This window comes from Alosa alosa, chromosome 2 (genome assembly GCF_017589495.1).
Source record: "Alosa alosa isolate M-15738 ecotype Scorff River chromosome 2, AALO_Geno_1.1, whole genome shotgun sequence".
Lineage (NCBI taxonomy): Eukaryota > Metazoa > Chordata > Actinopteri > Clupeiformes > Clupeidae > Alosa > Alosa alosa.
In genome coordinates this window covers 19,412,577-19,432,576 of record NC_063190.1, presented here as the reverse complement: position 1 = coordinate 19,432,576, position 20,000 = coordinate 19,412,577, and the positions used below count along the sequence as shown (strand labels likewise).

Sequence of the window (20,000 nt, the reverse complement as noted above, 5' to 3'; positions counted from 1 at the left end):
CCATTGCCCACACTGGGCACAGGTCTGGGGGCTAGTCTAGAGTGTCCCATTGCCCACATTGGGCACAGGTCTGGGGGCTAGTCTAGAGTGTCCCATTGCCCACACTGGGCACAGGTCTGGGGGCTAGTCTAGAGTGTCCCATTGCCCACACTGGGCACAGGTCTGGGGGCTAGTCTAGAGTGTCCCATTGCCCACATTGGGCACAGGTCTGGGGGCTAGTCTAGAGTGTCCCATTGCCCACATTGGGCACAGGTCTGGGGGCTAGTCTAGAGTGTCCCATTGCCCACACTGGGCACAGGTCTGGGGGCTAGTCTAGAGTGTCCCATTGCCCACATTGGGCACAGGTCTGGGGGCTAGTCTAGAGTGTCCCATTGCCCACATTGGGCACAGGTCTGGGGGCTAGTCTAGAGTGTCCCATTGCCCACATTGGGCACAGGTCTGGGGGCTAGTCTAGAGTGTCCCATTGCCCACATTGGGCACAGGTCTGGGGGCTAGTCTAGAGTGTCCCATTGCCCACACTGGGCACAGGTCTGGGGGCTAGTCTAGAGTGTCCGAGTGTCCCATTGCCCACATTGGGCACAGGTCTGGGGGCTAGTCTAGGAGTGTCCCATTGCCCACACTGGGCACAGGTCTGGGGGCTAGTCTAGAGTGTCCCATTGCCCACACTGGGCACAGGTCTGGGGGCTAGTCTAGAGCAGTGGTTCTCAAATGGGGGTACGCGTACCCCTGGGGGTACATGAGATTTTAGAATATACATATATTTAAAAAGTAAAATCCATGCAAAAAAAACTTTAAAAACAATTATTTAATAAATATTTCAGGAAAAGTTCATAAAATGAATTTTATATTTCAGTAGGCTATTCAATCTCATTATCCTAAAAACCTAGAGTCCCCCCCCAATACCAGGATGGTTCGACCCAACCTGTCACATGCCACCTGCCATCACCTGTCAATCACTGTCAAAACTCAAACGATGGAGTCGTGGTTGAAGCATAGCGATGGCACAGTGCACAGTGCTCTATTTTAAGTCTGTTTTTCTCAACTAAAAATGCTTTGCGCTGGTTAGGGGGTACTTGGCTGAAAAAATATTTCACAGGGGGTACATCATTGAAAAAAGGTTGAGAACAACTGGTCTAGACTGTCCCATTGCCCACACTGGGCACAGGTCTGGGGGCTAGTCTAGACTGTCCCATTGCCCACACTGGGCACAGGTCTGGGGGCTAGTCTAGACTGTCCCAATGCCCACACTGGGCACAGGTCTGGTGGAATATATGGGCGTTAGTCTGGAGTGTCCCACAAGCAGCAGTCAACAGTCTGCAGATACATCGAAAGGTTATGATGATACTGGGTAGCTTTGTGCGTCATGTTGCTGGCCGATGTGGTTCAAGCACTTTCCAATTGATATCGGGTCACGAACGTTTTATCTGGAGAACCTATTAGCAAATTGTCGTCTCTTGACAAATTGTCACGATCATACAATCAGAAAACAAAGGAGGTCATGTGATTGCCGGGCAATATTGCTCACAAAGTTGCCCCATGTATCATTCACTATGGACTGGTTTGGTGGGAAATATTGATGCAATACTGATAAATATGAGAAATAACAGGAACAACTTGTTTTCAGCAGTGACTAATAGCGTAGATCCCATTATCACATTTTTTTTTTTTAAAGCACTGAATATTTTCTTGTGACAATGATGGAGGACAGCCCACCTGGTTGGACTTATCCAGAAGGGAGCTGAACGTGTTGTGAATGGCCTGTGAGGCGCTAAGCTCTGTCTGGCAGAGAGAAAGCAGATAGTGCTTGACGTGGTCGTGGATGCTGCCGTCCAGAACCTGAGAGGATTAACAAGACAAAGAAGAACAGATGAAGGAACTCACTCAGGGACTCAGTTCTGTTTCTGTTAGTGGAAAATCACTTTCAACAGGGACCACTGATATTTTACTGAAAAATACACTAATTTTGTCCAATCTCATATTATGTGATCATTTGGTAGAGTTGTCAAGGCAAACAGAGAACTACTCTTAAGGGTCTCAACATGCTTTGGTCTTCCTCAGTCAATCTTAATGTTTTGATATGCATCTACGTATCAGCATATCAAGTTACATACAATTTCAATGTAAATACAAATTGCATTTACAGTTTTTTTTTTAAGTCGCTAACAAGCATTTGTCAAACCAGTTGTCACATTTTCAAAACTCTAAATACAGTTAGCACAGCATCTGTCTTTTATGGCCATACCATCCACACATTTCATGTCGTTTTCACACGATATGCAGTCAGTGAACACATTTCCACAATGCTTACATTTTCTTAACAGACAAGCTATACCTCCCAACAAAATTATGGATTATTTTTGCAGTATTTACGAATGTTAACACACAACATCCCAAAATAGTAAAAACAATATTCCAAACCTTAGATACAGTATAAAAACCAATGCTTCTGCAATGATATCAGTTCAAAAACAATATATCTCAGCTGATAATAAACAAACAATTCGATAATTGACACACAACTGATTTATGTTGGGTAAATTAGGCCAACCACAGCTGATTCCAGTCTGGCTTAGACTCAGTGGCAGGGGTTATTTTGTTCTATTACACTGACACAGTAAAAGGAGGACTTTGAGGAGTAATGTTTTTAGAAACAGAAACAGAAAAAGACAAACACTGTAATGTCTGGATGAGGAAGAGTAAGAGCAAGGGGCCCAGGGAGAAGAGCAGGCCCAGTGAGAGATGCAGCGAGAGATGCAGGAGCAGTGAGAGGAGCAGGCCCAAGGAGAGAGCAAGGTAGAGGTGTATGTGTGGTGGCATTCCATTTGGCTGCAAAAACTGCTGTCAGTGATGAAGTTTGTGCCACTATCACTGATGTAATCGCAGAGATTAGATACAGTAATTTTGTGCTTTTTTTTAGCTCCCCCCTTTTTATCTGGGCTTTTCGCTGTTGTTTTTTTGTTCAGAATGTTTGTGTGTTTCAGGGATATTTTGTTCACTGTAAGCATTGCAATACTGTAAAACTTTTTCTGTTCTACTGTACCTCCTGTAGTAAACAGTAAAGGAAAAAAACTGATTTGCTTTTTACTGGAATGCTTTTGAATGTGAACATAACATGTGGACATACAGTTCTCAACCAAGAAATTTAGTGTAAAACTTGCATGCAAATACCTGTAAAACTGAAACATAAAAGTCTATGCAGTTTTTGTAATGTCAACAATAGCCAGTATTTTGAAACCTGGTGTACTTTGATTGACTGCATGTACCTTGTGAAGTGAAAACAAGTGTTATTCTTTGACAGAATAATTTCATTTTGAGTCAGATTTCCAGTGTTTTGGTAAAGTTAGTTTGTGCAAAGAAAGATGTGTTAGTAGTATGTTTAACAAAATGTGTTTTTGAGAAGAAAATTATCCATTTGGCCAGTTGTGTTTTGTAGGTGTGAGTCTGTGTTAAGAGTTTAGAAAAAGTATCTGAAGTATGGGTAAGCGCTTGTTAGCGAAAAAAACTGTAAAGCTACAATCTGTAGCTATGCAGACTTTGGTAACACTTTACTTGACAGTATCGACACAAGAGTGACATGACACTGTCATGAACATATGACACTGTCATGACACATGAACCCTAACCCTAACCCTAATCCTAACCTCTAGCCCTAACCCTAACCCTAATCCTAACCCTAATCCTAAACCTAATCTTAATTTGTTATGACAAAAACCGAATGTCACTTAATAACAGAAGTGTAATTTCATAAACGTTTATGACTTGTTTATGACACATTCATGACAGTGTCATGTCACTCTTATGTCGATACTGTCAAGTAAAATGTAACCCAGACTTTTTTCCAATAATACTGCATGTAAATTGAATTTATGAAACTTGTGACTGCGACTGGTGATTATGGCTCATCTCTGCTAAAGCATTTGGCTGTTGTTTCCATTGCTTCTTGTGAATGTGCATTTGTACATTTTAATGCCCCTACAGTTCTGAGTTCTGTTCATGTTGAGTGTTTTTTATGAAGTCTGTCCATCTCTGCAGACTCACGTTGATGCAGTTGATGAGGTCAGTCTCATAGTAGCGGTCCTGATGGGCGTTTGCAGCCGCCAGCATAAGCAAGTAGTCATTCCTAGCATGGGTGGCATTGGAGTTACATTCATTCCTCTTGGCTTTCAACTGCGAAGCGATAAAGATCATTAATGCAAAAACTAGCCCCTATTTAAAAAAAAAAAACATGCTATTGGTATCGATGGTGCATTGTGTCTGAACTGAACAGTGATGTATACATTAGCTGGTGAATAACTCACCTTTACACTGGCCCGCTTTAAACTAGATCTGGACTGGAAAAGGCTGAGCTTAGACCTAAAGGGGAAAACAGAAAGATGAAGAGAGAAAGACAAAAAGAGATAGAGAGAGGAGTGAGAGAAAGAGAGAGAGAGAGAGATGAGTTTTTCCTAACATGATCCAACATGCACATGCCTTACAGTCTGAAGTCTGACAAAAACAGAAGTTGTATAAGTGTAGTGTAGGTACAGTATGTCCCCATGACAAGATTAAATCACTTTAAATGAGGTGGAGGACCACGTGTCTGGAGCAATGCACCATGGGAGCTGAACTCTGCGTTTCATTATGGTGGTTGTTTTCATCACTCTGCTTAGCTGTAGGAATCTACATGATAAGAGCCAGCTCAATAAAAGAGCCCTCCCCACCACCTCATGCATGTCTGCAAATCTGCAAATGAACACATTCCCCTCCCCTCCCCTCTCTTCCCCCCCCCCCTCCCCTCCCCTCTCTTCCCATCTCTTCCCCCGTCTGAAATGCCCCTTCCTGGACAGAAGGTGCGACTTCCTCGAGGTCCGACAGATCAATCACCCTAGGTCTCCCCAAAAGCAACCCCCCCCCCCCCCAAAGTCTCCTCTGTCTAACCCCCCACCCCCCCTCCCCTTCCTCCCCTCCTGCCGGGCTGCCTAAAGTGGCAGTTCGAGTGGGAGTGCGAAAGGACGTGTGGGGGCCAGTGACACTGGTCTCCCAAATTCTGCACTGGGGTCGTAAAAGCAGTCCGCCACAGGAGCATAATATTTTGGTGAGTGTGTCCTACAGGGAGATCCATTAAGATGTCAGAAGAGCCCAAACACGGGCAGGCCCACTCCATCATCTCAATTAGCCCCTGTGCTGACACTGGCCTGGATCAGCGAGGACTGAGCTCGTGCAGTCTGTCTGCACATACACATCACATTCGCGTGGCGTAAAGGGGCTCGACTGGAGAGTGCTAAGCTATAGCTATTCCAACAAATCAAACAAAGGGTCCCAATGCAAAACTATCATTAGTTGTTTTTTGTTTTGTTTTTTTGTGCGCTTAGGTCCCTCATTCTTTTTTAACACAACTAATATACAACTAAATAACCTTTAATTACATGTCATATTCATATTTATGGTTATATGAATTAGCAGACTCTTTTTGTCATTCATATTCTATGGCTTGCTGATACCCTGGCAGAAAGTAGGTCCCTCTTAACTGAGAACATTGAAATATAGAAACTTATTATGTGGCGGTACACGCTAAAAGGTGGGCTACTCCAGGCACGTAAATGCAGTGTTCCGTTCATGGGACATGATAGCAGCGTGGACCTTTAGTGTTCTAGAATCATTTTTACGCTCCACTAACAGAGTGCTTCAATAACGCACCCGGTGTAGCCCATCCGTAAGGAGGCAGAAGATTTATTTGAGGGGGCACACTTGATCAGTCCCTTTTGCCCCTCCCTGGCGCCCAGGCCTGGCGGTGAGAGGACCTACCTGGCCTCCATGTCGGCCTTCTCCCTCACGGCCTGGGCCATCTGCTCCGTCTCCTGGTACTTCTTCCTGGTCTTGGTCAGATCTTTCACCGTGTCCTGCAGCTCCGCCTGGATACGGGTCAGCTGCTCCACACACTGCCCCCAAACACACAGGGTTTTTATTATTAATAATAATAATAATAACTATATATATATATATATATATATATATATATATATATATATATATATATATATGAAGTTTGATTCCAAAATGCTATATCTCTGTTTTTAAAAACATTAAAAATTGCAGTTGTTTGAGTAAAGATAAATCATAATTGTAAAAAAAATATTTATGAAAATACATATACTTCAAGAAGACTTTGTTCTGAGTATGCTAGTGGAACTTTAAAGAAGATTTTGTTATGGATTTACACTAGGGGGACAACCGCTACTGAGGACCTCAAATCTTAACTGTGACTAGGTTTGCTCTTCTGGCTACTGGCTTAGGCTACTACATATGACAACACATGAAGGTATATTTAAAGAGTTAACATCACATAGTGGTAACCTTTATTACCTTTAATAAGAGGACACTTAACACAGCATAAAATGAATATGGAACATCTACGCTTTGATGGGGAAAATATGATTTTGATTTCTGCTCTGGTGGGAAGTATGATTTTGATTTCTGCTCTGGGGAGACATAGGATTTAGAATTTTGCTCTGGGGAGAAATATGATTCAGATTTCTGTTCTTTTGATTTCAGCTCTGGGGGGAATATGATTTTGATTTGGGCTCTGGGGGGAATTTGATTTTGATTTGGGCTCTGGTGCTCTCACCCTCTTCAGCTGCTGCTCCTTGTGAAGTCTGAAGGTCTTGATGGGCTCACACACGTGACTCCTGTAGCTGTCGCAGTCGTTGAGGCGACTCTGGGTCACCTGGACCATGCCCTCCAGGTAGGCCTTCCACACCGTGCAGATGTGCCTGGGAGACACAGCATAGCACAGTGGTCATTAGCATCACTATATCAGTACAAACTGGGGAAGACACTAGATATTGTTGTTACACATTTCAAAAGGACTGACTAAGTGCATGGTTTCCTAAAGGCCACCACAATAAACAAACAACCCAATTTCCGTCTGATGATGCTCTTTACTACCATTTAAAAATTGTGATGTAAATTGTGTAATCGGATTGTTATCCAATGTTATCATTGGAATCTGAAAAAATAACCTATTCTATTTTTATTTAAATCATCTTCAAGTGCAACTTTAACTTTTGCTTGTTTCAATGAATGAAAGAATATATAATAAATATTTCATATAAATGTGTGTGTGTGTGTGTGTGTGTGTGTGTCACCTGTGCTCTTTATTCTCTGACTGGACAGCAGGCCAATCCCTCTTCAGATACTGTGAGGCCAGTTTATGCAGAGCCTGCAGTAAAAATAGATTTAAAAAACAAACAGGGGGAAATCAACAACATTTAGCTAGGCAATAAAAAGCATGTGCCTAATGCTTGCTAGATGTTGTTTTCATGTACCTGGGCTCTTTGAACTGAATGTTTCCCATAACATTTCATCTGGATGCACTTCTAGCATAACAGCCTTACATAAAGCACTCAGGTATGTTCGTTGTTGGGTAGCAGTGGGGTGCCGTGTGCGGTTAGTAATAATCTTGACCACTGAGCTAAGTGTGTGTTAGCTCGCTCTGTCCATTCCTACAGCAGGGTCTGGAGAGCTTAAAAAACATCCGTGTTCCAGGACGAGAGGGAGGAAAACTAAACAAAGTAGCATTCAGGTTGTTTTCTGCATTCGTGTTGTTTGTGCAGAAGCAGCTGTGAAATCAACTGCAGCTGTGTCACCTGGGAAATGATGACTTTGGTGTGCTGAGTAGATTCTATACATGGCGAACAAAAACAATTCTATAAGTTCCCCATGATTAACTATAAGAGGGATTGGAGGTCAACTTTTGGTGTAAAACTGCAATCAATTCAATCGACAAATATAATCAACAACAATAACATCAACATCAAACATCAACAAAACAATCCATCCAAAGTCATGTTGGTCACTAAGAAAGTTTGTTCTGTCCAGAGGGAAGCAACAATGACAGTGCATTCCTCGGCCGAATACAGAGTGCCGCGCTCGGCCCTGATACGCTTCCAGCTCATTAGAGGCTCTTGGCCAACCAACGGACGCCGTCAAAGCGCCACGGCAACAAACCGCCATTGTCCGAGGCCGTGGTGGGCCGCTGCGCTGGCATCATTGGCATGGCTGCAGACGCAGCTCTCTTGGCACAGCGGCCGCTGGCATGGGGAGGAGAGGAGGGGGTGGTTGTGGAGTGGTAGAGGGGGTGCAGAAGAGGGTCTTTCAGATGGCTGGGTGGGTGCAGGTGCAGATCTTTGGGGGACACGTCCCACGGGAGACAGTGGCGGTCCTTTTCTCCGCAGTGGGGACCGGACTGACCAAACGGACTGACCAAACACCTGGGCAAGAAGCGAGGGGGCAGGGGGCGGAGGGGTGAAGTGGGGACACAGCACTGTTTCCAGGTCACATGACGCCAACTGGGCCAATGGGAAACCTGAGTCCCTTTTTCAGTGGATGCACCGGTATGTCCCCTTGTATGGACACAAAGATCGCCAAAGGAGATCACTACCCAACACTTTGAATCCAGTGTCAACCTACATATACTTATACTATACTAAAATATAATAACTATAATATACTAAAATGAAGTACTTATACTATACTAAAATATAATAACTATAATATACTAAAATGAAGTGAAAGTATGTGACTCACAGGCATAATGGCAATAAAACAAAAAATGACAGTCATGTACATAAAATGTCCAGGTGAATAAAACAAGGCACTAATTCAGGAATGCATTTTTTTCCATCCAAAGTACCGGTAGAGCAAATGCATTAGTGTACAACAATGCGCACTCTTCTAAAACCACAGGTTTTCAAGCATCACTACATTACTACACAACTAAGTTACAGCAACTCTCGTTACAGGACGTATTCTTACCTGGTTAAAGTACTTTGTACTATAAAATGCTTTATATAATTTTGTGAAATATACTCAAAGTTAAACAATTACAAATACTTAAGTTTTTCAGTTATTTTTTTTTATTGCAGATGAAAGTACAACACAGTGTGCTGCACATTAAAGAAAATATGTTTCTAGGACACACTTCATCAGAGTCACACACAATTTCATAGGCAACCGGCAAAGCTGTTTGCTCTTGCCGAGCAATAAAACAATTCCCTGCTTCTACTTTATGGTCCGTTCAAAGAGCACTGTATGAGGGATGAGTGACAATGTTCCCATGACGTCATTAATAAATTACCTGCTCAGGAATAATCCCTTACAAAGGTTTCGGGAAACAAGAACAGCACTATCATTACTTCTGATCATTTATTACTACGTGTGATTCAAGGAGGAAATAGGAGCATGCATCAGACGGTATGCACAGTGGAACAATCCATGGAAAGTGTAGAATGACAAGGGTATGTGAGGAAACATCTGCCACCCAATCACACACGAATATGGGTCATGGACACCAGGGGCCAACAGCAGGAAGTGTCTTTCCAGTATTCCAGGGCCCCTGAGGAGGTCAAAGTCACACAACGTCATTTCATACGCTTCATTCCTATAGCATGTCTAAGCTGAACAGTGGGCACCTTTCTGTGCTTTTTTGAACACTGTCCTTCTTTGTGTTATATAGTGTATTGTAAAGTCCTCTGCAAACCCCAAAACAGCATCTAGAGAATAAACATAGATCAAACAACCGATGCCAAAGATACTAATCATTCAGTGGAAAAAAAAAAACCCCAAACAGATATCACGATGAGATAAAACATTAACAGAACAAAGTTCCACCTACAGAGAACACAATTACTGGTATCTGGTTCTAATTTTTCTGATCAGTCAGAAGAGAAAGGAACGACAAATTACAGCGGTCAGAGGTCAAATGCCATCCAGCCAGGCAAGTAGAAATTGACGAATGGTAAAAGAACCATACAAATAGGAGCATTTTTCCGTCAAATAAAAAAAAATACTGTGGAATCATTAGGATCACTGATAAGAATAAGAATTAGAATAAGGTGTTGTCTCGGCAGGTTTCGGATTTCTCGAACTGAGGTTACTCTATGAAGCAGAAAGGTGTACGCTTAATGCAGTCAATGCAGTACTGGCTTCATGGCTTTATAGAGCGCTTTCCCCCATGGACACTCTAGGCATCCTCTGCTCTGCTGCTGCCTGATGAAACTCTTCATCAGTCATCTCTTGGAACAACAGCTGTGGCTCTCTGGAGCTCTGCTAGCCCTTTCATGGCATCACAGTGAGAAAGGATGTTCTGACACTGGGCTGGAGAAAAGCGTCCGCTAAATACCAGTTATAGTGTAGATTCAGACACAAAGTTCAGGAGGACACCATTGCCTCTCTTTTAACCCAAAGGTTTTGATCAGGCAGATTAAAATGTCAGGTTTGTAGAACTGCTTATGACAGGACTGTTACACGGTAAATGCTGCTTTGTCTGGGTGTACAGTCACTGTTATAATGTCAGCTTTATATCTAAGACCTATATGGAGTAAGGGACAACAAAATAGCCCCTAATAGCCTTGAAACCTATGGAGTTTGTGGGGTGAAGGGTGAAAATCACAGAACTGGGCTCACTCTAGTGTGACAGATAAAGCTCATCCTCAGCCAGTGATGGCACTCCATCATGCACAGAGCCATCAGTCCATTCCCCTTAGGCAGGGGAGTTAAGAATATTCTAATGAAAGAATGCTTTCATCAAGAATGTGAGGTTCCGTAATTCCACATTCCATTCTGCAACATTCTAAACACACTAGTGGGACGGCTCCATAGGAAGGTTTGCATCATGACCACAAACTGAAGCCATCTCCCTCACGCTACCACACCCCTAACCTTCAACCTCCCTTATACACGCTGGGTCAATGACTTTTAAAAGCAGGGGCAATGTAAGCTCAGCCCAAAGTGAAAACACCAGAGCAAACCCGAAATGTAACCAAATATGGTCAATTTGGGAAGGACTTCACCAATTTCCTGTTTAGCATCAAAAAGCACTCACTGCACCGACATGCCGATTTTGGCTTCACTAGTTCAAAACAGAGGCTGCAGTAGGTGCATGACACCATGGAGGCGTGGTTGCGCAGTGACAACATCACCACCTGCCAATTGGTCAGCGGATAAAAGCGTCTGCTAAATACCACTCAACTTTAACTCTGACCATACTGTTTATGCGTTCTATTGTCATTGGTCTGGATCATCACAACAACACCAGCATGGAGGGACAGCATGGAGTCCCTATGAAAACCACATCCAGCACAGCAGCAGAAAAAAGCCACATCATCTCATGACATCATCTTCCAGGCATAGGGACCATGACTGGACAGACATGTGCTAGACGGAGTAAATATTTGGCTTGAATTTCCCCAAACAAAAATAAAACAGACAACAACAACACATTACATTTATATCTAGCCTTTCTCTCGATGCTCAAAGCGCTTCACAGAGAAACACAAAGCAGAGACATTGTGATATTTCACCCTCTAGATTTCTCGAGACAGACTCAACCAATCCCACTAACATCATGATGCCCTAATATTGCAACCGTGTTACTGTTAAATTGACACAATGTAGGAATTCCTCTTTTTGTCAATTTGCAACGTACTGGCTTCCCATTTAACACTAAGGAGGTACCCAAATCTTCTGAAATTGACGAAAAAGCTTCTACCCATGACAACAACGTTACGGATGCACAGCGACAATGTACAAGGTGTTCCGGATACACAACGACAACGCACAACGTGTTCCGGATACCCAATGGCAATGCCAGGGATTCCATTCTCTGTATTCAAGGTCAGTGTAGCATCAAAATTAGTTTGAAGGTGTTGTTTTAAGGTAAAAAAATTGCATTGTGTTTCCCCCCTCAACTGCCTGTAGAACCACAGCTGAAAAAGTAGTCTGATAGTCAATATATTCCACCACAATAGCATATACTTTTGAATGCATCACAGTGTTTCCCACAGAATTGAATTCTATTTGTGGTGGTAGGTTTGCAGAATTAACTTGAATGCAACAGTTTTTAACAAATTAGCGCAGCGTGGTTCTGATGCTAACCAGATTTAAGCACAATTTAGCACAACCTAGAAAATCATTGTGTGGTGGTCAATGTTGATATTGTGGTGGGCCGCCACAAATCAGTCAATGTATTGGAAACACTGCATCAATACATAGCACTAAAACAAAACAAATGGGAACCAGCACAGACATCATCAAAGTCAATGCAATATCAGTGTGAAATCAGTGCACCAACCTGAGCGTAGTCCTTCTCTAAAATTGCCTTTTTCTGACTGTAAGTCCTATGGGGAGCAAGGAGAACAGGGAAGTCAATTTACTGTTCCAGCAAAGCTGCAAAAGCTATATGTTCGGATATCGCAGAGAAAACACTTTTAGCTGTACTGATATGTCAGGTGGTATACAATGGGATGGCATATGTGCAGCTCCACCAATAACTGTTATACTGTAGATACAGCAACTACAGAATAAAATAGAACATTAGCCATTTTACTATTCAGCAATAACTGTAACATACTACAACATTTTACTATGCAATACAAAAGTAAACAACTACAACATTAGTGATGCCAGAGTAGCTTTCAGCATTGAGTATGGAGAAAACATTCAGTGATTGGAATTGACAGTGATGAGACCAGACATTGTGTTCACATGATCCCCTCAGTCAGGGCCCTTCCTTATCAAGAGATAAAACACATTTGTGAAGCTATCAATGGGAAAGACTCAAACTGATGCAATGAGGAACTAACGTGTAATAGATTCACAACATATATCCACAAGAAAAGTCCTGAATTTCATTCAGTTTCGAGCTAATCAATTTCTCAGCTGTTCCCCAAAATGTCTAATTAGGTACATGTGCTATTCATGTGCTATTAAGCTCAATTTTACATAATAGGCTATGCTCATATAATAGTATTTAAAATATGTACATCTATCATACAAGTAATATGTAGTTTGTAATGTGTACTTCATTGCATGTTACTAACCCTAACTTTGAATAAAAATAATGTGTTGTACCTACACATTAATAATGTATTAAGGACATAATGTCTAAGTAGCCATATACCCAATACAAAAATGTGGCCTATCTAACCAAGTTTACTTTTGTAACAACACATAAAAGGTTTCTGATCTAATAGCATATCCACTGGCAGTGTAGGATAAGATGATTTAAAACTCAATCATCCAGTGTTAATGTTGCTTTGTTTACCTGAGATCTTCCAGTAAGTCACAGTCGGCCTGATGCTTGATATGCAGCCGACTCATCTGCTCTGTGTGAGTGTGCTTCAGTTCCTGGGTGACTTTCACCTACAGTGCGCGTGGTAGGGAGACAGACATGGACCAATGATGTGTTTGAGGTTAGGTATTTAGCAGATAGGCCTATTTATATCTCAACCTAAGACTCACTTATACTACAGTACACAGGAGGTATATGTTAATTATTTCTAGCTCTCTCTCTCTCTCACACACACACACACACACACACACACACACAGTAATGAGAGATACTGTCCTTCCTACATGGCTGATCAGAAAACTACTCTGTAAGGTCTACATGGCAAGTGCCACCTCAGAGAACAAGTTATGAGGGCTTTTTTTTTTTTTTTTTTTTTTAAGCAAAACGCATTATTTGTAAATGCTGCAATACTTTAAAACACTGCAATACTTTAAAATTGTTTTCTAAATAGAGTGTAAAATAGAGTTAAAAAAGCCTACATGTAGCCTAAAATGTATTTGAATAAATGTAAACTAGATAGGCTACAAATATGGCATGTTCTGCTATGTATCCGATAGGCTACTAAAGGGAAAATACATATAGGCCTACATAAATCTGTTGATTTTCAGAGGTTCATTAGGCTACCGTGAGTTTAATGAAGTGGCGTTATAATAAGGTAGTTCAATAATTATGAAGAACACCAGAGCAAAGTAACTTTAGGCCTGGCCTAAATCAAATCCAAAAGTAACATGTCAAATGTTCTAGTAAAAGTGAAGCATATAGCCTAAAGCTATAGCCTACAGGCGAATCGTTATTCAGCAAAACATTTACTGCCAAAAATATCCAACACGTCAGTTGAACTGCTAACATTTCTCCTGTGCCTCAGCTAAACTGTCTGCCAACCAACTATAGCAAATTATAAGCTACCGAACAATGCCCAAGACGCGTTAAACTGAGTCAAATCCTTAGCGAAATGTTTGCATGCTTGTAGAAAATGCTCTTTTAAACATTACAAGAACTTAAAAACAAACTTTGCTGCATGTGTTACAAAGATAGTCGACGCAACTGAAAGGTTTTGCAACATTGTTGTAGTTCATGCATCAAAGTGGTTACAAGGGAAAACTCACCTTTCTCGGAGGAGGCTGCATTTTGAAACTTTTGCCAATCGCTGTATTCCCGTAAACAACAACAAAAAAACTCCAGATCCTTTGCAGTTCTGGATAGATTCCCAAGTTTAGTCTCACAAAAGGCAACACACGTTTGTAGAAACACTGATCAGGCGGCCATGTCGATCTGTGCACAGACGCCTTCGTTTAGGCACTGCTGAGAACTGCAGCCTGAGGGGAACATAATAGCAAACTTTGCAATGGAAATTCAGCGGGGTTTCCGGTAGAGGGGTCCGTCCGTGGCGGACGACGGAGAAATCCGCAGGACTCCATAGGATCCAGTGGGATTTTCAGGAGCATCGACTGGAAGAAGACTGCCCTCTCGCGGTCAGTCAGACAACTTTACCGTTACTTTATATCGTCTTGCGGTATCAAAATATCAAAACGGTGATGTTAATTCACATTATTCATTGTGTGAACGCATCGATCGTTATTATGCAGCACCATTTGTAGGCCTATGATCTTAACATGCTAAAATGCATGGAGGCTAAGACAAAGACTGGCTAACATCAAGGCCTTTGTTCAATTCCAATAAAGCGTAAAACCTGCGTTATGTAGGCCTACGATTCTTCATAAAAGAACAAACAAATAAGTAGTCTAAAATCAATAAAGCAAACAACTAAATCAACAAAACAAACAACTATAAATGACGTTGAAGAGAACAAAGAGAAAAACATATTTTTTGTAGAATTATTTTTGCTCTCAAAAATATGCTTGGTTCAAGCAGTAAAACAAACTCAATGATAAATTTGGATTTAGAGAAGTGAAACAGAACATATTTTTACAAATACTTTCAAATAAACTGTGAAGCATAACACATTTGTGCTCTTGGATAACACAAAAGACTCCAGTGCAAGCCCAGAGCTTGGTGATAATGTGTTGGACATTTTTGGGTTACTTTAATATACAGCAGAGGTGTCAAAGATCAAATCAAATCAGGCCCGCCAACAGGTGTCAAATACCCCAGATGTTTTGGGTAGGAAAGGATAATTGATATTCACATCCAGTTGTCATCGATTGTGTGTAATAAGCCATTTCTAAATGATAGCCTATGATGTATCAGTTAAAACTAACACTACAAACCATCCTCAGTAAGGAAAATGCAGAAAAAGAAAATTGTGGTTTGCTGCACCTTCAATTAGGTATTACCTACATTATGCTGGTGTATCTGCACTACCGGTCAAAAGTTTGGGGTCACTTAGACATTTCCATTCCACTCCATTATAGACAGAATACCAGCTGAGCTTACATAATTGCAAAAGGGTTCTCAGTGTTGTAGAAAGAAATGGATGAACTTTAATCTACATTGCCCATTATCAGCAACCATTCATCCAATGTTCCAAAGGCACATTCTGTTTACTAATCTGATATCATTTTAATCTTAGTCTAATATGATACCCTTTTGCAATTATGTAAGCACACAGTGTAATCTGAAAACTGCTGTCCTTATTAAAAAACAAACTAACAAAGGAACTGATTTCAGCTGGTATTCTGTCTATAATGGAGTGGAATGGAAATTTCTAAGTGACCCCAAACTTTTGACCGGTATAGTATATACTTGCTATGCTGGTGAAAAAGAAAACATTCTGACATGGAAGGTTGGGTATTTCAGGAAAGAAAGAAGACAGAGAGCAGTATGTCTATAAAAGCTATATGGGTGATTCCTGTTCTGGATGCGATTTTTTACTTACAATTGAAAATTAAATTATTGTATTTGATGTTTTTAACATTTTGTCAGAACACTGCCATCAACAGGACATCAATGGATGGTTATGGAACAGTGCAGGATGACAGCTGAGGTTGCCTCTGGAGAAAACCAGAAAATTGGGATCTTTCCTAAGGTCCCTGTCCTTCTCAGAATATGTGCTATCCTAAAAATAACTTTTGGAACTAACAATATCACACACGTGAGTCGACTTAACATCTACGGGCTAAAAAAAACATCCCCAAACGTCCCCACCAATGACCCACTGAATCTGTTTTACAACTGCTGCCCCTGAAGCTAAATTTACCCAGGGATTAAGATATTTCTTGATGTGTGTGTGCTTTCAAGTGTGTCACAGAGTGTGTGTGTGTGTGTGTGTGTGTGTGTGTGTCTATGTGTGTGTGTCTACTATGTGGTGTATATTGCCATTCACCTGTAACAGTACGGTACGGCAAAGGAGTGTGTAAGATGAATGAATTGGACTGGCAGAAAATTCCAGTAGGTGACATCATGAGATGAGAAGAGGAGGAGGGGTGGTGTTGTACTTGGTATATTCCTCTAATCCGGGATAATCTGCTGGGCTACATCCCATGCCTCTCCCTCTCTTTCTCTATTAGGGGATTATAAAGGGCATCATCTGACCCAGTGGTGAGTGACAAGCACACAGCCGACTCCGCTCTGTAGAACATTCCCTCTGGTCCCTCCCACCACAGGTAGCCAATTTAAGGCCACTGTTGCCACCTGTGCTCACAGAAACATTCCACAGAGACAGACAAACAGAGAGACATTCCTCTGGCACCTTACAGGATATCCTGGGGAAGTATTTTACGGATCTTTGTCACCTCAGTGCTTGAATTGGACCAGAACCAGAATGGCTCTCATGAAGTCTGGCTGGCTGTGGAGAAAAAGTGAGTGACATTTCTTACAACAGTACTGCAAAGTATTGGGAGAGTTACTGTATTAGGGGCTAGAGATAACATTTATTTACAAACATGAATATGCCATTTTTGTTGTTGCTATTGTTTTTCAATTACATAATAGGTACACGCTTAAAGTAAGGAACAGTGGGGCAAAAGAATACCAAACTAATCCTCCATGTGAGCTGAAGAGATCTTCCTCTTTATTGCTCTTCCTCTTCTATTCTAAGTGTAAATAAGAGAGGTGCATGCATCATTCCAACAGTAATTAACTAAAATAACTATTTGTAATTGTAAGGTGATATATTTTCTATGGTGTCCACACCATCAGATGATGACACAGATTTGCACAGAATTTCAGCAATAACAACAAAGCAATAGTTATTAATGACTGAGTTGCATGTATTGCAATTTCACCTATACTGTGTAATAACAGGGTCATAATTTAACATACCGTGACACTGATTCTATATCTTATCAAGAAAGTACTGAAAATGTTGATTCTATTGGTGGAGAAGGCTGTTATGAAACTGTTGTCTTATTGAGAGACTAATCTGATTAGCTGTCTGTGTGTCAGTGGTTGGAGTCTGACGTGATTCAATGTAGAGGAGAATGCCTCCTGAAACCTAAACTGGGTTTTCAGAACCATCTCCATGTATAATACAAGACACAGACACATTATTTGAGAGGGAGGTGGTTTGGGAGACTACATATCACATATGTCTGTCTGTCTTGGCAGAAAGTAAACTCTGGAAATGTTTATCAGTCTTCATGAACAACTTTGATAGATCATCTTTCAATAAACTATTTACAGTAACAGTTTTGCCATTTGGGATGTGCTGGGCTACCACAGAAAATAAGCTCAGAGATGTTAGATGTTGTGAGAGAGTGTTCACTTTGTGAATGCCCTGACCTCTTAATCATAGAATTAGAGAGGGACAATCCCATTTCATTGCTCACACGCTCTCTTTAAATCTGGACTAAAGGCCCATTTCATGGACAATAGCCACCAGATGTCACTTTCTTCACTGCGTAGTTTTCTTGTTCTTGTTGTTATTGTTGTCATTGTCATTGTTGTTGTTGTTGTTGTTGTTGTTGAGTGCCTGCGTTTCCCTCCCACAGCCTCCATGCTGAAGCGCTGGAAGCTGAACTGGTGTGACCTGTGGATCGATGGCAGTCTCGTATTCTACAAGTCAGACAGCCGGAGAGACTACGAGACTCGGGTGGGTCTGAAGAACTCCTGCGTCGCCGTCAAGTCCGGCTTGGAGTGTGCCGGTGAGTAGCCCCTCAGCTCTCTGTCCCACATGTATCTGGAACAGACCTGACCCTGCTTTAAAGATACCCCATGGAAGCATTGATATCTATGCCGCTTGGTGTCAATATTCTACACCTTTTACCGCTAAAATTGTACCCAGTTAGTCAGAAAACTACAAGGGTCCTAAAAGGGATGATCCTATCCCATCAACAACGTTACATAGGGCAATATCCAGGCTCACGCTGGTAATGTCAGAGACTTCATTCTCCGTATTGTTTGTCAGTGTAGCATCAGAACTGCATTGTGTTGCTTTAAGAGTCTCCGGCTGGATTTATTCAATTCAATATAATTCTCTGCATTTATATTGAACCATCAATAATTGATATGGTCTCAAGGCGTTGTACAGAGTTGAGTGCTTTATAGGGTGAGAATACGGTTGAGTGGGGATTTGGAAATCCCTTATAAATAGAAGAGACCTCGAAGAGAATGTAGCTCAAAAAGCAGTGACTCATCTGCTTGAGGCCTGTCTGGCAGAGAAATAGAAATAGAGAGAGAGATAGAGAGAGAGATAGAGAGGGAGAAAGAGAGATGGAGAGAGAGAGAGCGAGAGAGTGTGTGTGTTACATAGCTCCTTTCCATGTGCAGGTGATATCTGAAAAAGCATCATCCAGGTTCTGTTTATTCACTCACTTGTTCATTAAGGTCAAAGGTCACCAAGGGTGCAGTTCGCTTGTGTAGATGACCTCTGACCTCGATATCTCTGCCCACAGGTGTGCTCCCACCAGACAGCCACCCGAGAGAAAACCTGCTGGTGTTGACCATGAAGGACGGCTCGGACATCATCCTGTGTGCCAACAGCGAAGACGAGGCGCTGTAAGTCAGATCTCTCCCCACTACTCACCTTACCCAAAAGAATGGCTATGGGGGGAAAAAGCGTCTTCTAAATCATGAAATGAAAATGTATTCTCATATTTTTATGTCATTGTCATTGCAGGGCATGGAATCTTACTATCATGGATGCCAAGAGTAACGCGGTAAGTCTGAGTCGAACACAGATCGCACATTCAGTTATTCAAAGCATTAGTCTCTGCCACACCACATAAGAGAAATGTTAAGCTTTACAATTTAATGGTTATATTCTGTATTTTGTATTTCTCTACTACACTTTCCAAATATGTTCTAAGTTGCCTTGGACAAATGTGTTTGCCAAATACTTAAAACTTGCTGTGTATATGATAATACACAGTAGAGGAATGTTGGAAATCAGATGGCATAGCCAAGTCTTCACTGATAAAGAAAAAACACTAGTTTGGAAATACACATTTGTGTGATAATGTGTATTTTAAGATGATCTTGGTTGTTTCCTCAGGTGTTCGCTTATGATCCCCACGATGAGACTTATCAGCGGGTTAGAGTGGACGGCCACAACAATGTCTACGTAGCCCCTGGTACTGGAGGTAAACACTGATTTTCACAAAAGTCTCATTGCTTTTGTGTCTATTTTATCTTTCTCTCGTATACTTTACTATAACCAACTGTCTGTAAGTCAACATTTGTTGTTGACACATAACATCTCATTTTATTAGACACTTTAACAGTTTCATAAGAACATCCACAAGTGTCCCATTAGAATTCTACAGTATGTGATGTATTGGGTTTTGTTTTACACAATGGAGTAACACCTCCTCTCCTCTCCTCTTTCCCCATTACAGGGGCCCAGCATGTGTATATCCACCATGAGCCGTACGACGATGGCATAAGCGAGTCGGTGGCACTGGGGTTGCTGGCGGGCATGGCCGCGGGCGCTGCCATGCGGTCGTTCCTGTGGATGCCCTTCTGGTTATGCTAGGAGAGGACCACCAAAGGCTCT

The 20,000-nt window shown here is 41.7% G+C and overlaps 2 protein-coding genes across 2 annotated transcripts in view; one reads left to right on the top strand and one right to left on the bottom strand.

The window, feature by feature from the left end:
- si:ch211-176g13.8 (F-BAR and double SH3 domains protein 2) overlaps window positions 1–14,425 on the bottom strand; it is a 34,343-nt gene extending 19,918 nt beyond the window's left edge. Inside the window, exons 1-9 of the mRNA XM_048268797.1 lie at window positions 14,215–14,425; window positions 13,082–13,179; window positions 12,110–12,155; window positions 7,125–7,198; window positions 6,605–6,749; window positions 5,785–5,918; window positions 4,299–4,353; window positions 4,039–4,167; window positions 1,714–1,836 (exon numbers count right to left, since the gene is read on the bottom strand). Of these exons, the coding sequence (XP_048124754.1) occupies window positions 1,714–1,836; window positions 4,039–4,167; window positions 4,299–4,353; window positions 5,785–5,918; window positions 6,605–6,749; window positions 7,125–7,198; window positions 12,110–12,155; window positions 13,082–13,179; window positions 14,215–14,235 (825 nt within the window). The 5' untranslated portion in view covers window positions 14,236–14,425. The remainder of the gene's footprint in view (window positions 1–1,713; window positions 1,837–4,038; window positions 4,168–4,298; window positions 4,354–5,784; window positions 5,919–6,604; window positions 6,750–7,124; window positions 7,199–12,109; window positions 12,156–13,081; window positions 13,180–14,214) is intronic.
- Window positions 14,426–16,703: 2,278 nt separating this feature from the next.
- Window positions 16,704–19,994, top strand: plekhb1 (pleckstrin homology domain containing B1). The gene is made up of 6 exons (XM_048237706.1): window positions 16,704–16,866; window positions 17,998–18,150; window positions 18,901–19,003; window positions 19,125–19,164; window positions 19,500–19,587; window positions 19,843–19,994. Exons 1-6 carry the CDS (start codon window positions 16,830–16,832, stop codon window positions 19,977–19,979), a joined length of 558 nt encoding a protein of 185 aa, XP_048093663.1. The 5' UTR covers window positions 16,704–16,829; the 3' UTR covers window positions 19,980–19,994.
- The last annotated feature ends 6 nt before the right edge of the window (window positions 19,995–20,000 follow it).